Source organism: Pristiophorus japonicus, chromosome 24 (genome assembly GCF_044704955.1).
Source record: "Pristiophorus japonicus isolate sPriJap1 chromosome 24, sPriJap1.hap1, whole genome shotgun sequence".
NCBI lineage: Eukaryota > Metazoa > Chordata > Chondrichthyes > Pristiophoridae > Pristiophorus > Pristiophorus japonicus.
In genome coordinates this window covers 19953278-19969304 of record NC_092000.1, presented here as the reverse complement: position 1 = coordinate 19969304, position 16027 = coordinate 19953278, and the positions used below count along the sequence as shown (strand labels likewise).

Genomic DNA, 16027 nt, shown 5'->3' with positions numbered 1-16027 from the left:
AGGGTGTTACAGTGAGGGTGTGGGGTATATCAGTGAGTGCTGCAGTGAGGGGTGTGGGGTATATCAGAGTGTTACAGTGAGGGGTGTGGGGTATATCAGAGTTTTACAGTGAGGGGTGTGGGATATATCAGAGTGTTACAGTGAGGGGTGTTTTGTATATCAGAGTGTTACAGTGAGAGATGTGGGGTATATCAGCGAGTGCTACAGTGAGGGGTGTGGGGTGTATCAGAGTGTTACAGTGAGGGTGTGGGGTATATCAGAGAGTGTTACAGTGAGGGGTGTGGAGTATATCAGAGTGTTACAGTGAGGGTGTGGGGTGTATCAGAGAGTATTAAAGTGAGGAGTGTGGGGTATATCAGAGTGTTACAGCGAGGGGTGTGGGGTATATCAGAGTGTTACAGTGAGGGGTATGGGGTATATCAGAGTGTTACAGCGAGAGGTGTGGGGTATATCAGAGTGTTACAATGAGGGATGTGGGGTATATCAGAGTATTACAGTGAGGGATGTGGGGTGTATCAGAAAATGTTACAGTGAGGGTGTGGGGTATATCAGAGTGTTACAGTGAGGGTGTGGGGTGTATCAGAGTGTTACAGTGAGAGTGTGGGGTATATCAGAGAGTGTTACAGTGAGGGTGTGGGGTATATCAGAGTTTTACAGTGAGGGGTGTGGGGTATATCAGAGTGTTACAGTGAGGGGTGTGGGGTATATCAGAGAGTTACAGTGAGGGTTGTGGGGTATATCAGAGTGTTACAGTGAGGGTGTGGGATGTATCAGAGAGTATTACAGTGAGGAGTGTGGGGTATATCAGAGTGTTACAGCGAGGGGTGTGGGGTATATCAGAGTGTTACAGTGAGGGGTATGGGGTATATCAGAGTGTTACAGCGATGGGTGTGGGGTATATCAAAGTGTTACAGTGAGGGGTGTGGGGTAGATCAGAGTGTTAATGAGGGGTGTGGAGTATATCAGAGTATTACAGTGAGGGGTGTGGGGTATATCAGAGTGTTACAGTGAGGGGTGTGGGGTATATCAGAGTTTTACAGTGATGGGTGTGGGGTGTATCAGAGTGTTACAGTGAGGGATGTGGGGTGCATCAGAAAATGTTACAGTGAGGGGTGTGGGGTGTATCAGAGAGTGTTACAGTGAGAGGTGTTGGGTATATCAGTGAGTGTTACAGTGAGGGGTGTATCAGAGTGTTACAGTGAGGGGTGTGGGGTATATCAGTGAGTGCTGCAGTGAGGGGTGTGGGGTGTATCAGAGTGTTAAAGTGAGGGTGTGGGGTATATCAGTGAGTGCTGCAGTGAGGGGTGTGGGGTATATCAGAGTGTTACAGTGAGGGGTGTGGGGTATATCAGAGAGTGTTACAGTGAGGGGTGTGGGGTATATCAGAGTGTTACAGTGAGGGTGTGGGGTGTATCAGAGTGTTACAGTGAGGGTGTGGGGTATATCAGAGTTTTACAGTGAGGGGTGTGGGGTATATCAGAGTGTTACAGTGAGGGGTGTGGGGTATATCAGAGTGTTACAGTGAGGTGTGTGGGGTGTATCAGAGAGTGTTACAGTGAGAGGTGTTGGGTATATCAGTGAGTGTTACAGTGAGGGGTGTATCAGAGTGTTACAGTGAGTGGTGTGGGGTATATCAGTGAATGCTGCAGTGAGAGGTGTGGGGTGTATCAGAGTGTTAAAGTGAGGGTGTGGGGTATATCAGTGAGTGCTACAGTGAGGGGTGTATCAGGGTGTTACAGTGAGGGGTGTGGGGTATATCAGAGTGTTACAGTGAGGGGTGTGGGGTATATCAGAGTGTTACAGTGAGAGATGTGGGGTATATCAGCGAGTGCTACAGTGAGGGGTGTGGGGTATATCAGAGATTTACAGTGAGGGTTGTGGGGTATATCAGAGTGTTACAGTGAAGGTGTGGGGTGTATCAGAGAGTATTACAGTGAGGAATGTGGGGTATATCAGAGTGTTACAGTGAGGGGTATGGGGTATATCAGAGTGTTACAGCAAGAGGTGTGGGCTATATCAGAGTGTTACAGTGAGGGGTGTGTGGTAGATCAGAGTGTTAGTGAGGGGTGTGAGGTATATCAGAGAGTTACAATGAGGGATGTGGGGTATATCAGAGTATTACAGTGAGGGGTGTGGGGTATATCAGAGTGTTACAGTGAGGGGTGTGGGGTATATCAGAGTTTTACAGTGATGGGTGTGGGGTGTATCAGAGTGTTACAGTGAGGGATGTGGGGTGTATCAGAAAATGTTACAGTGAGGGGTGTGGGGTGTATCAGAGAGTGTTACAGTGAGAGGTGTTGGGTATATCAGTGAGTGTTACAGTGAGGGGAGTATCAGAGTGTTACAGTGAGGGGTGTGGGGTATATCAGTGAATGCTGCAGTGAGGGGTGTGGGGTGTATCAGAGTGTTACAGTGAGGGTGTGGGGTATATCAGTGAGTGCTACAGTGAGGGGTATATCAGAGTGTTACAGTGAGGGGTGTGGGGTATATCAGAGTTTTACAGTGAGGGTGTGGGGTGTATCAGAGAGTGTTACAGGGAGGTGTGTGGGGTATATCAGAGTGTTACAGTGAGAGATGTGGGGTATATCAGCGAGTGCTACAGTGAGGGGTGTGGGGTGTATCAGAGTGTTACAGTGAGGGTGTGGGGTATATCAGAGAGTGTTACAGTGAGGGTGTGGGGTATATCAGAGTTTTACAGTGAGGGGTGTGTGGTATATCAGAGTGTTACAGTGAGGGGTGTGGGGTATATCAGAGTGTTACAGTGAGGGTGTGGGGTATATCAGAGTTTTACAGTGAGGGGTGTGGGGTGTATCAGAGTGTTACAGTGAGGGATGTGAGGTGTATCAGAGAATGTTACAGTGAGAGGTGTGGGGTATATCAGAGTGTTACAGTGAGGGGTGTAGGATATATCAGAGAGTGTTAAAGTGAGGGATGTGGGGTGTATCAGAGAATGTTACAGTGAGGGGTGTGGGGTATATCAGAGAGTGTTACAGTGAGGGTGTGGGGTATATTAGAGTTTTACAGCGAGGGGTGTGGGGTATATCAGAGTGTTACAGTGAGGGGTGTGGGGTATATCAGTGTGTACAGTGAGGAGTGTGGGATATATCAGAGAGTGGTACAGTGAGGGGTGTGGTGTATATCAGAATGTAACAGTGAGGGGTGTGGGGTATATAAGAGTGTTACAGTGAGGGGTGTGGGGTATATCAGAGTGCTACAGTGAGGGGTGTGGGGTATATCAGAGTGTTACAGTGAGGGTGTGGGGTATATTAGAGTTTTACAGTGAGGGGTGTGGGGTGTATCAGAGTGTTACAGTGAGGGATGTGAGGTGTATCAGAGAATGTTACAGTGAGGGGTGTGGGGAATATCAGAGTGTTACAGTGAGGGGTGTAGGGTGTATCAGAGAATGTTACAGTTAGGGGTGTGGGGTATATCAGAGAGTGTTACAGTGAGGGTGTGGTGTGTATCAGAGAGTGTTAAAGTGAGGGGTGTGGGTTATATCAGAGAGTGTTACAGTGAGGGGTGTGAGGTGTATCAGAGAGTGTTACAGTGAGGGGTGTGGGGTATATTAGAGTGTTACAGCGAGGTGTGTGGGGTATATCAGAGTGTTACAGTGAGGGGTGTGGGGTATATAAGTGTGTACAGTGAGGAGTGTGGGATATATCAGAGAGTGGTACAGTGAGGGGTGTGGGGTATATCAGAATGTAACAGTGAGGGGTGTGGGGTATATCAGAGCGTGCAGTGAGGAATGTGGGATATATCAGAGAGTGTTACAGTGAGGGTGTGGGATGTATCAGAGAGTATTACAGTGAGGAGTGTGGGGTATATCAGAGTGTTACAGCGAGGGGTGTGGGGTATATCAGAGTGGTACAGTGAGGGATATGGGGTATATCAGAGTGTTACAGCGATGGGTGTGGGGTATATCAAAGTGTTACAGTGAGGGGTGTGGGGTATATCAGAGTGTTACAGTGAGGGGTGTGGGGTATATCAGAGTTTTACAGTGATGGGTGTGGGGTGTATCAGAGTGTTACAGTGAGGGATGTGGGGTGTATCAGAGTGTTACAGTGAGGGATGTGGGGTGTATCAGAAAATGTTACAGTGAGGGGTGTGGGGTGTATCAGAGAGTGTTACAGTGAGAGGTGTTGGGTATATCAGTGAGTGTTACAGTGAGGGGTGTATCAGAGTGTTACAGTGAGGGGTGTGGGGTATATCAGTGAGTGCTGCAGTGAGGGGTGTGGGGTGTATCAGAGTGTTAAAGTGAGGGTGTGGGATATATCAGTGAGTGCTACAGTGAGGGGTGTATCAGGGTGTTACAGTGAGGGGTGTGGGGTATATCAGTGAGTGCTGCAGTGAGGGGTGTGGGGTATATCAGAGTGTTACAGTGAGGGGTGTGGGGTATATCAGAGTTTTACAGTGAGGGGTGTGGGATATATCAGAGTGTTACAGTGAGGGGTGTTTTGTATATCAGAGTGTTACAGTGAGAGATATGGGGTATATCAGCGAGTGCTACAGTGAGGGGTGTGGGGTGTATCAGAGTGTTACAGTGAGGGTGTGGGGTATATCAGAGAGTGTTACAGTGAGGGGTGTGGAGTATATCAGAGTGTTACAGTGAGGGTGTGGGGTGTATCAGAGAGTATTACAGTGAGGAGTGTGGGGTATATCAGAGTGTTACAGCGAGGGGTGTGGGGTATATCAGAGTGTTACAGTGAGGGGTATGGGGTATATCAGAGTGTTACAGCGAGAGGTGTGGGGTATATCAGAGTGTTACAGTGAGGGGTGTGGGGCAGATCAGAGTGTTAGTGAGGGGTGTGGGGTATATCAGAGAGTTACAATGAGGGATGTGGGGTATATCAGAGTATTACAGTGAGGGATGTGGGGTGTATCAGAAAATGTTACAGTGAGGGGTGTGGGGTGTATCAGAGAGTGTTACAGTGAGAGGTCTTGGGTATATCAGTGAGTGTTACAGTGAGGGGTGTATCAGAGTGTTACAGTGAGGGGTGTGGGGTATATCAGAGTGTTACAGTGAGGGTGTGGGGTATATCACTGAGTGCTGCAGTGAGGGGTGTGGGGTATATCAGAGTGTTACAGTGAGGGGTGTGGGGTATATCAGAGAGTGTTACAGTGAGGGGTGTGGGGTATATCAGAGTGTTACAGTGAGGGTGTGGGGTGTATCAGAGTGTTACAGTGAGGGTGTGGGGTATATCAGAGTGTTACAGTGAGGGTGTGGGGTGTATCAGAGTGTTACAGTGAGAGTGTGGGGTATATCAGAGAGTGTTACAGTGAGGGTGTGGGGTATATCAGAGTTTTACAGTGAGGGGTGTGGGGTATATCAGAGTGTTATAGTGAGGGGTGTGGGGTATATCAGAGAGTTACAGTGAGGGTTGTGGGGTATATCAGAGTGTTACAGTGAGGGTGTGGGATGTATCAGAGAGTATTACAGTGAGGAGTGTGGGGTATATCAGAGTGTTACAGCGAGGGGTGTGGGGTATATCAGAGTGTTACAGTGAGGGGTATGGGGTATATCAGAGTGTTACAGCGATGGGTGTGGGGTATATCAAAGTGTTACAGTGAGGGGTGTGGGGTAGATCAGAGTGTTAATGAGGGGTGTGGGGTATATCAGAGTATTAAAGTGAGGGGTGTGGGGTATATCAGAGTGTTACAGTGAGGGGTGTGGGGTATATCAGAGTTTTACAGTGATGGGTGTGGGGTGTATCAGAGTGTTACAGTGAGGGATGTGGGGTGCATCAGAAAATGTTACAGTGAGGGGTGTGGGGTGTATCAGAGAGTGTTACAGTGAGAGGTGTTGGGTATATCAGTGAGTGTTACAGTGAGGGGTGTATCAGAGTGTTACAGTGAGGGGTGTGGGGTATATCAGTGAGTGCTGCAGTGAGGGGTGTGGGGTGTATCAGAGTGTTAAAGTGAGGGTGTGGGGTATATCAGTGAGTGCTGCAGTGAGGGGTGTGGGGTATATCAGAGTGTTACAGTGAGGAGTGTGGGGTATATCAGAGAGTGTTACAGTGAGGGGTGTGGGGTATATCAGAGTGTTACAGTGAGGGTGTGGGGTGTATCAGAGTGTTACAGTGAGGGTGTGGGGTATATCAGAGTTTTACAGTGAGGGGTGTGGGGTATATCAGAGTATTACAGAGAGGGGTGTGGGGTATATCAGAGTGTTACAGTGAGGGGTGTGGGGTATATCAGAGTTTTACAGTGATGGGTGTGGGGTGTATCAGAGTGTTACAGTGAGGGATGTGGGGTGTATCAGAAAATGTTACAGTGAGGGGTGTGGGATGTATCAGAGAGTGTTACAGTGAGAGGTGTTGGCTATATCAGTGAGTGTTACAGTGAGCGGTGTATCAGAGTGTTACAGTGAGGGGTGTGGGGTATATCAGTGAATGCTGCAGTGAGGGGTGTGGGGTGTATCAGAGTGTTACAGTGAGGGTGTGGGGTATATCAGTGAGTGCTACAGTGAGGGGTATATCAGAGTGTTACAGTGAGGGGTGTGGGGTATATCAGAGTTTTACAGTGAGGGTGTGGGGTGTATCAGAGTGTTACAGTGAGGGGTGTGGGGTATATCAGAGTGTTACAGTGAAGGGTGTGGGGTCTATCAGAGAGTGTTACAGGGAGGTGTGTTGGGTATATCAGAGTGTTACAGTGAGAGATGTGGGGTATATCAGCGAGTGCTACAGTGAGGGGTGTGTGGTATATCAGAGTGTTACAGTGAGGGGTGTGGGGTATATCAGAGTGTTACAGTGAGGGTGTGGGGTATATCAGAGTTTTACAGTGAGGGGTGTGGGGTGTATCAGAGTGTTACAGTGAGGGATGTGAGGTGTATCAGAGAATGTTACAGTGAGAGGTGTGGGGTATATCAGAGTGTTACAGTGAGGGGTGTAGGATATATCAGAGAGTGTTAAAGTGAGGGATGTGGGGTGTATCAGAGAATGTTACAGTGAGGGGTGTGGGGTATATCAGAGAGTGTTACAGTGAGGGTGTGGGGTATATTAGAGTTTTACAGCGAGGGGTGTGGGGTATATCAGAGTGTTACAGTGAGGGGTGTGGGGTATATCAGTGTGTACAGTGAGGAGTGTGGGATATATCAGAGAGTGGTACAGTGAGGGGTGTGGGGTATATCAGAATGTAACAGTGAGGGGTGTGGGGTATATAAGAGTGTTACAGTGAGGGGTGTGGGGTATATCAGAGTGCTACAGTGAGGGGTGTGGGGTATATCAGAGTGTTACAGTGAGGGTGTGGGGTATATTAGAGTTTTACAGTGAGGGGTGTGGGGTGTATCAGAGTGTTACAGTGAGGGATGTGAGGTGTATCAGAGAATGTTACAGTGAGGGGTGTGGGAATATCAGAGTGTTACAGTGAGGGGTGTAGGGTGTATCAGAGAATGTTACAGTTAGGGGTGTGGGGTATATCAGAGAGTGTTACAGTGAGGGTGTGGTGTGTATCAGAGAGTGTTACAGTGAGGGGTGTGGGTTATATCAGAGAGTGTTACAGTGAGGGGTGTGAGGTGTATCAGAGAGTGTTACAGTGAGGGGTGTGGGGTATATCAGAGTGTTACAGCGAGGGGTGTGGGGTATATCAGAGTGTTACAGTGAGGGGTGTGGGATATATCAGTGTGTACAGTGAGGAGTGTGGGATATATCAGAGAGTGGTACAGTGAGGGGTGTGGGGTATATCAGAATGTAACAGTGAGGGGTGTGGGGTATATCAGAGTGTGCAGTGAGGAATGTGGGATATATCAGAGAGTGTTACAGTGAGGTGTGTGGGGTATATCAGAGTGTAACAGTGCGGGGTGTAGGGTATATCAGAGTGTTGCAGTGAGGGTGTGGGGTGTATCAGAGAGTGTTAAAGTGAGGGGTGTGGGGTATATCAGAGTGTTACAGTGGGGGGTGTAGGGTATATCAGAGAGTGTTACAGTGAGAGGTGTTGGGTATATCAGTGAGTGTTACAGTGAGGGGTGTATCAGAGTGTTACAGTGAGTGGTGTGGGGTATATCAGTGAATGCTGCAGTGAGAGGTGTGGGGTGTATCAGAGTGTTACAGTGAGGATGTGGGGTATATCAGTGAGTGCTACAGTGAGGGGTGTATCAGAGTGTTACAGTGAGGGGTGTGGGGTATATCAGAGTGTTACAGTGAGGGGTGTGGGGTATATCAGAGTGTTACAGTGAGAGATGTGGGGTATATCAGCGAGTGCTACAGTGAGGGGTGTGGGGTATATCAGAGAGTTACAGTGAGGGTTGTGGGGTATATCAGAGTGTTACAGTGAAGGTGTGGGGTGTATCAGAGAGTATTACAGTGAGGAATGTGGGGTATATCAGAGTGTTACAGTGAGGGGTATGGGGTATATCAGAGTGTTACAGCGAGAGGTGTGGGCTATATCAGAGTGTTACAGTGAGGGGTGTGTGGTAGATCAGAGTGTTAGTGAGGGGTGTGAGGTATATCAGAGAGTTACAATGAGGGATGTGGGGTATATCAGAGTATTACAGTGAGGGGTGTGGGGTATATCAGAGTGTTACAGTGAGGGGTGTGGGGTATATCAGAGTTTTACAGTGATGGGTGTGGGGTGTATCAGAGTGTTACAGTGAGGGATGTGGAGTGTATCAGAAAATGTTACAGTGAGGGGTGTGGGGTGTATCAGAGAGTGTTACAGTGAGAGGTGTTGGGTATATCAGTGAGTGTTACAGTGAGGGGTGTATCAGAGTGTTACAGTGAGGGGTGTGGGGTATATCAGTGAATGCTGCAGTGAGGGTTGTGGGGTGTATCAGAGTGTTACAGTGAGGGTGTGGGGTATATCAGTGAGTGCTACAGTGAGGGGTATATCAGAGTGTTACAGTGAGGGGTGTGGGGTATATCAGAGTTTTACAGTGAGGGTGTGGGGTGTATCAGAGTGTTACAGTGAGGGGTGTGGGGTATATCAGAGTGTTACAGTGAAGGGTGTGGGGTGTATCAGAGAGTGTTACAGGGAGGTGTGTGGGGTATATCAGAGTGTTACAGTGAGAGATGTGGGGTATATCAGCGAGTGCTACAGTGAGGGGTGTGGGGTGTATCAGAGTGTTACAGTGAGGGTGTGGGGTATATCAGAGAGTGTTACAGTGAGGGTGTGGGGTATATCAGAGTTTTACAGTGAGGGGTGTGTGGTATATCAGAGTGTTACAGTGAGGGTGTGGGGTATATCAGAGTTTTGCAGTGAGGGGTGTGGGGTGTATCAGAGAGTGTTACAGGGAGGTGTGTGGGGTATATCAGAGTGTTACAGTGAGAGATGTGGGGTATATCAGCGAGTGCTACAGTGAGGGGTGTGGGGTGTATCAGAGTGTTACAGTGAGGGTGTGGGGTATATCAGAGTTTTACAGTGAGGGGTGTGTGGTATATCAGAGTGTTACAGTGAGAGGTGTTGGGTATATCAAGAGTGTTACAGTGAGGGTGTGGGGTATATCAGAGTGTTACAGTGAGGGGTGTGGGGTATATGAGGGTGTTACAGTGAGGGGTGTGGGGTATATCAGAGTGCTACAGTGAGGGGTGTGGGGTATATCAGAGTGTTACAGTGAGGGTGTGGGGTATATTAGAGTTTTACAGTGAGGGGTGTGGTGTGTATCAGAGTGTTACAGTGAGGGATGTGAGGTGTATCAGAGAATGTTACAGTGAGGGGTGTGGGGAATCTCAGAGTGTTACAGTGAGGCTTGTAGGGTGTATCAGAGAATGTTACAGTTAGGGGTGTGGGGTATATCAGAGAGTGTTACAGTGAGGGTGTGGTGTGTATCAGAGAGTGTTACAGTGAGGGGTGTGGGTTATATCAGAGAGTGTTACAGTGAGGGGTGTGAGGTGTATCAGAGAGTGTTACAGTGAGGGGTGTGGGGTATATCAGAGTGTTACAGTGAGGGGTGTGGGGTATATCAGAGTGTTACAGTGAGGGGTGTGGGGTATATCAGTGTGTACAGTGAGGAGTGTGGGATATATCAGAGAGTGGTACAGTGAGGGGTGTGGGGTATATCAGAATGTAACAGTGAGGGGTGTGGGGTATATCAGAGTGTGCAGTGAGGAATGTGAGATATATCAGAGAGTGTTACAGTGAGGTGTGTGGGGTATATCAGAGTGTAACAGTGAGGGGTGTAGGGTATATCAGAGTGTTACAGTGAGGGTGTGGGGTGTATCAGAGAGTGTTAAAGTGAGGGGTGTGGGGTATATCAGAGTGTTACAGTGGGGGGTGTAGGGTATATCAGAGAGTGTTACAGTGAGAGGTGTTGGGTATATCAGAGTGTTACAGTGAGAGATGTGGGGTATATCAGAGTGTTACAGTGAGGTGTGTAGAGTATATCAGTGTTACAGTGAGGGTGTGGGCTGTATCAGGGAGTGTTACAGTGAGGAGTGAGGGGTGTATCAGGGAGTGTTACAGTGAGGGGTGTGGCTTGTATCAGAGAGTGTTACAGTGAGGGGTGTAAGGTATATCAGTGTTACAGTGAGGGTGTGGGCTGTATCAGGGAGTGTTACAGTGAGGGGTGAGAGGTGTATCAGAGTGTAACAGTGAGGGGTGTAGTTAATATCAGAGTGTTACAGTGAGGGTGTGGGGTGTATCAGAGAGTGTTAAAGTGAGGCGTGTGGGGTATATCAGAGTGTTACAGTGGGGGGTGTAGGGTATATCAGAAAGTAAATGGGTACTTTTCAGAATGGCAGGCAGTGACTAGTGGGGTACCGCAAGTTTCTGTGCTGGGGCCCCAGCTGTTTACACTGTACATTAATGATTTAGATGAGGGGATTAAATGTAGTATCTCCAAATTTGCGGATGACACTAAGTTGGGTGGCAGTGTGAGCTGCGAGGAGGATGCTGTAAGGCTGCAGAGTGACTTGGATAGGTTAGGTGAGTGGGCAAATGCATGGCAGATGAAGTATAATGTGGATAAATGTGAGGTTATCCACTTTGGTGGTAAAAACAGAGAGACAGACTATTATCTGAATGGTGACAGATTAGGAAAAGGGGATGTGCAAAGAGACCTGGGTGTCATGGTACATCAGTCATTGAAGGTTGGCATGCAGGTGCAGCAGGCGGTTAAGAAAGCAAATGGCATGTTGGCCTTCATAGCGAGGGGATTTGAGTACAGGGGCAGGGAGGTGTTGCTACAGTTGTACAGGGCATTGGTGAGGCCACACCTGGAGTATTGTGTACAGTTTTGGTCTCCTAACCTGAGGAAGGACATTCTTGCTATTGAGGGAGTGCAGCGAAGGTTCACCAGACTGATTCCCGGGATGGCGGGACTGACCTATCAAGAAAGACTGGATCAACTAGGCTTGTATTCACTGGAGTTCAGAAGAATGAGAGGGGACCTCATAGAAACATTTAAAATTCTGACGGGGTTAGACAGGTTAGATGCAGGAAGAATGTTCCCAATGTTGGGGAAGTCCAGAACCAGAGGTCACAGTCTGAGGATAAGGGGTAAGCCATTTAGGACCGAGATGCGGAGGAACTTCTTCACCCAGAGAGTGGTGAACCTGTGGAATTCTCTACCACAGAAAGTTGTTGAGGCCAATTCACTAAATATATTCAAAAAGGAGTTAGATGAGGTCCTTACTACTAGGGGGATCAAGGGGTATGGCGAGAAAGCAGGAATGGGGTACTGAAGTTGAATGTTCAGCCATGAACTCATTGAATGGCGGTGCAGGCTAGAAGGGCCGAATGGCCTACTCCTGCATCTATTTTCTATGTTTCTATGTTTCTATGTATCAGAAAGTGCTGTTACAGAAAATACAGTAAGTGTTAATTGCTCTGATCTCACTCTGTCGGTTTGTGTTTTGCAGATTGATGATGTTGAAGATTACACAGTCTGTGTGCACTGGCGTGAGGAAGAGAACAGGACGTTCTGGTCAACCAACGGCTGTAAAAAGTTGCCCTCCAATCGCACTCACACCATCTGTAACTGCAAGCACCTCAGTAACTTTGCAGTGCTGGTTGCTCTGTACAAGGTGGAGGTAGGAGCCTGTGTGCAATGGGAAGGCCTGTACAAAGCAGGTTCTGGGAGATATTGGGACTGGCCCATTGTTTGGTGATAGCAGCTCACTTATCTTCACTGCTTCTCTCTGCGAGTTTTGTTAACCAGTGTGGGTGACGTTTAACAAAATAAGATAATGTCGATTTAATTGGAAAGAAAGACTTGCATTAATATAGCGCCTTTCACAACCATCGGCTATCTCAGCCAATGAAGTACTTTTGGGGTGGAGTCGCTGTTGGAATGTCAGAAAAGCAGCAACAGGGCGGGTGGGTCGGGGCGGGGGAGGGGCTGGCGGGTTGGGGGTGGGGCAGACGGGTCAGGGACAGGGGAGGGGCAGGCGGGTTGGGGGGCGGGGCAGATGGGCCGGGGACGGGGGAGGGGCGGGCGGGTTGGGGGCGGGGCGGTGCGTCGGGGGGCGGGGCTCTGCACGCTGGGCCGTGTAGCACTGCTGTGTAGGAGGGGCTCGTCCCTTCATTAAAGAGGAGGGTTCAAGCGGCAGACTCTGCAGGATAAAAATGGGCCTCCCTGGACCCCCGGGGAGCGAGGGTGCCCCTGCCAACAGACTGGCACTCAAGCTGACCACAGCATTATTTTACTTGTAATGGCCCATACTGTAACTTTCCCGGCTGCTCGGTGCGTTGTCATCACCTGGCACAGCTTCGGGGGGGGCGAGACCCAATTTAGCATCCGGGGCGCTGTGCACGGTGATTGTCATTGCCGGCGGAGTGGGTCGTTCAGGGTTACCACTGCCGCTAAAGTAAAGGAGTAAGTCCTGAGGATACGAATGGAGGCACAAACGACCTAAATTTTGAGGCCGGTGACAATTAGGGACAAACGTCACAATTTCCAATGAACACAACCGGCCCCGGCCCCCCAGCTCTATCTCAATTTGGAACTTTTTTCTGTTGTCTGATAATCACTCCTGTGAAGCGCCATGAGACGTTTTACTACGTTAAAGGCGCCATATAGATGCAAGTTGTTGATATGGCGATTCATTCTACTTTCTCGCTGTCCTTTGAATCACCTGCCTTTCCAACACAGAGCCCAGAAACCCAGGGTCCCTACAACATGAGCACGACATTTACCAAGGGTGCATCTCCAAAAAGGACAATTCCAGGTTCTTGCAAATAATGTGTTGGTCATTGTTGGCCTTCTCAAGCAGTTGTGTACTGCCATCTACTGGGCGAGCTGGGTACTGCCTCCTTGAACCAGCTCTGGATACTGCCCCCTACTGGACCAGCTGTGTACTGCCCCCTACTGACCCAGCTGGGTACTGCCCCCTACTGGACCAGCTGGGTACTGCCCCATACTGGACCAACTGGGTACTGCCTCCTACTGACCCAGCTGGGTAATGCCTCCTACTGACCCAGCTGGGTACAGCCCCCGACTGGGCCAGCTGGGTACTGCCCCCTACTGGGCCAGCTGGGTACTGCCCCCTACTGGGACGCTCGATACTGCCCCCTACTGGGAGAGCTGGGTACTGCCCCAACTGGGTACTGCCCCCTACTGGACCAGCTGGACACTGCCCCCTACTGGACTAGCTGGGTACTGCCCCTTACTGTAACAGCTGGTTAATGCCCTCTACTGGGCGAGCTGGGTACTGCCCCCTACATGGACCAGCTGGGTACTGCCCCCTACTGGGCCAACTAAGGACTGCCCCCTACTGACCCAGCTGGGTACTGCCCCCTACTGGACCAGCTGGGTACTGCCCCCTACTGACACAGCTGGGTAATGCCTCCTACTGTCCCAGCTGGGTACAGCCCTTTACTGGGCCAGCTGGGTGCTGCCCCCTACTGGGAGAGCTGTGTACTGCCCCAGCAGGGTACTGCCCCCTACTGACCCAGCTGGACACTGCCCCCTACTGGAACAACTGGTTCATGCCCCCTACTGGACGAGCTGGGTACTGACCCCTACTGACCCAGCTGGTTACTGCCCCTTACTGTAACAGCTGGTTAATGCCCCCTACTGGGCGAGCTGGGTACTGCCCCCTACATGGACCAACTAAGGACTGCCCCCTACTGACCCAGCTGGGTACTGCCCCCTACTGGACCAGCTGGGTACTGCCCCCTACTGACACAGCTGGGTAATGCCTCCTACTGTCCCAGCTGGGTACAGCCCCTTACTGGGCCAGCTGGGTGCTGCCCCCTACTGGGAGAGCTGTGTACTGCCCCAGTAGGGTACTGCCCCCTACTGACCCAGCTGGGCACTGCCCCCTACTGGAACAACTGGTTCATGCCCCCTACTGGACGAGCTGGGTACTGACCCCTACTGACCCAGCTGTTTACTGCCCCTTACTGTAACAGCTGGTTAATGCCCCCTACTGGGCGAGCTGGGTACTGCCCCCTACATGGACCAGCTGGGTACTGCCCCCTACTGGACCAACTAAGGACTGCCCCCTACTGACCCAGCTGGGTACTGCCCCCTACTGGAACAGCTGGGTACTGCCCCCTACTGACACAGCCGGGTAATGTCTCCTACTGTCCCAGCTGGGTACAGCCCCTTACTGGGCCAGCTGGGTGCTGCCCCCTACTGGGAGAGCTGTGTACTGCCCCAGCAGGGTACTGCCCCCTACTGACCCAGCTGGGCACTGCCCTCTACTGGACCAGCTGGGTACTGCCCCCTACTGACCCAGCTGGTTACTGACCCCTACTGACCCAGCTGGGTACTGCCCCCTATTGGATGAGCTGGGTACTGCCCCCTACTGGCCCAGCTGGTTACTGCCCCTTACTGTAACAGCTGGGTACTGCCCCCTACTGGACCAGCTGGGTACTGCCCCCTACTGGACCAACTGGGTACTGCCCCCTACTGGACCAGCTGGGTACTGCCCCCTATTGGAACAGCTGGGTACTGCCCCCTTCTGGAACAGCTGGGTACTGCCCCCTACTGGAACAGCTGGGTACTGCCCCCTACTGGACGACCTGGGTACTGCCCCCTATGGAACAGCTGGGTACTGCCCCCTACTGGACGACCTGGGTACTGCTGGATGCTCTTTCATGTTACCAGCGGGTGACAGGTTCAGCACCAGTTCTAAAGTCTGGTCCAAAGTTGGAGATCCCAATAAAATGGACGGGGTATTCGAAACTGTCGACAGCTGCCAGAGCGATGTCTGTCTGGTCCCGATGGGGAGGGGTATTGTCCAACAGAGTCGACCCTTTACATCCGTCCCGCCCCTGACTTTAATGCTGGTGTTTGACCAGCTATAGCTAGAGGCTGACCAATGGGCCCATTGGCCTCACTGCCACAGTGCTAGTTGCAGCAGGTGAGCCCCCAGTACCTTCCGATCGAGGAATGAGCTTCTCTCCGTGTTTCCGCAGGGCCCCGGTCTCACCACCATTACGTACATCGGGATCATCACCTCGCTGGTGGCTCTCTTCATCGCCATCATCACCTTCGCCACGTGCCGGGCCATTCAAAGCACACGCACCACCCTCCACACCCACCTGTGTCTGTGCCTGTTCGTGGCAGAGCTGCTGTTCCTCATCGGGATATCCGCCACCGGAAACACGGTAAGATCGGGAGCCGCGCCCCTCAGGGCGAGTGCCGGAGGCCCCACCGAACCCGTGCTCACGGTCATCTCCAAAACAAGCTGCGGATGGGTCGGCGAACATAGCAACAGAAGGAGCCAATCAGCCCTTGATAAGAAACAGGAGCAGGAGTCAGCCATTCGGCCCCTCGAGCCTGCTCCGCCATTCAATAAGATCATGGCTGATCTGATCTCAGCTCCACTTCCCCGCCCGCTCCCCATAACCCTGGACTCCTCAATTGTTCAAAAATCTGTCCATCTCCACCTTAAATATATTCAATGACCCAGCCTCAACAGCTCTCTGGGGCAGAGAATTCCACAGATTTACGACCCTCTGAGAGAAGAAATTCCTCCTCATTTTCGTTTTAAATGGGCGATCCCTTATTCTGAAACTATGCCCCCTAATTCTAGATTCTCCTCACGAGGGGAAACATCCTCTCTGCAGCTATCCTGTCAAGCCCCCTCAGAAGCTTACATGTTTCGATAAGATCACCTCTCAGTCATCTAAACGCCAAGCCTCGTGC

The 16027-nt window shown here is 50.6% G+C and overlaps 1 protein-coding gene across 1 annotated transcript in view; it reads left to right on the top strand.

Moving 5' to 3' along the window:
* LOC139237829 (adhesion G protein-coupled receptor E2-like) overlaps positions 1-16027 on the top strand; it is a 141384-nt gene that overhangs the window by 85745 nt on the left and 39612 nt on the right. Inside the window, exons 9-10 of the mRNA XM_070867058.1 lie at positions 11790-11960; positions 15295-15486. Coding sequence (XP_070723159.1) covers positions 11790-11960; positions 15295-15486 — 363 coding nt within the window. The remainder of the gene's footprint in view (positions 1-11789; positions 11961-15294; positions 15487-16027) is intronic.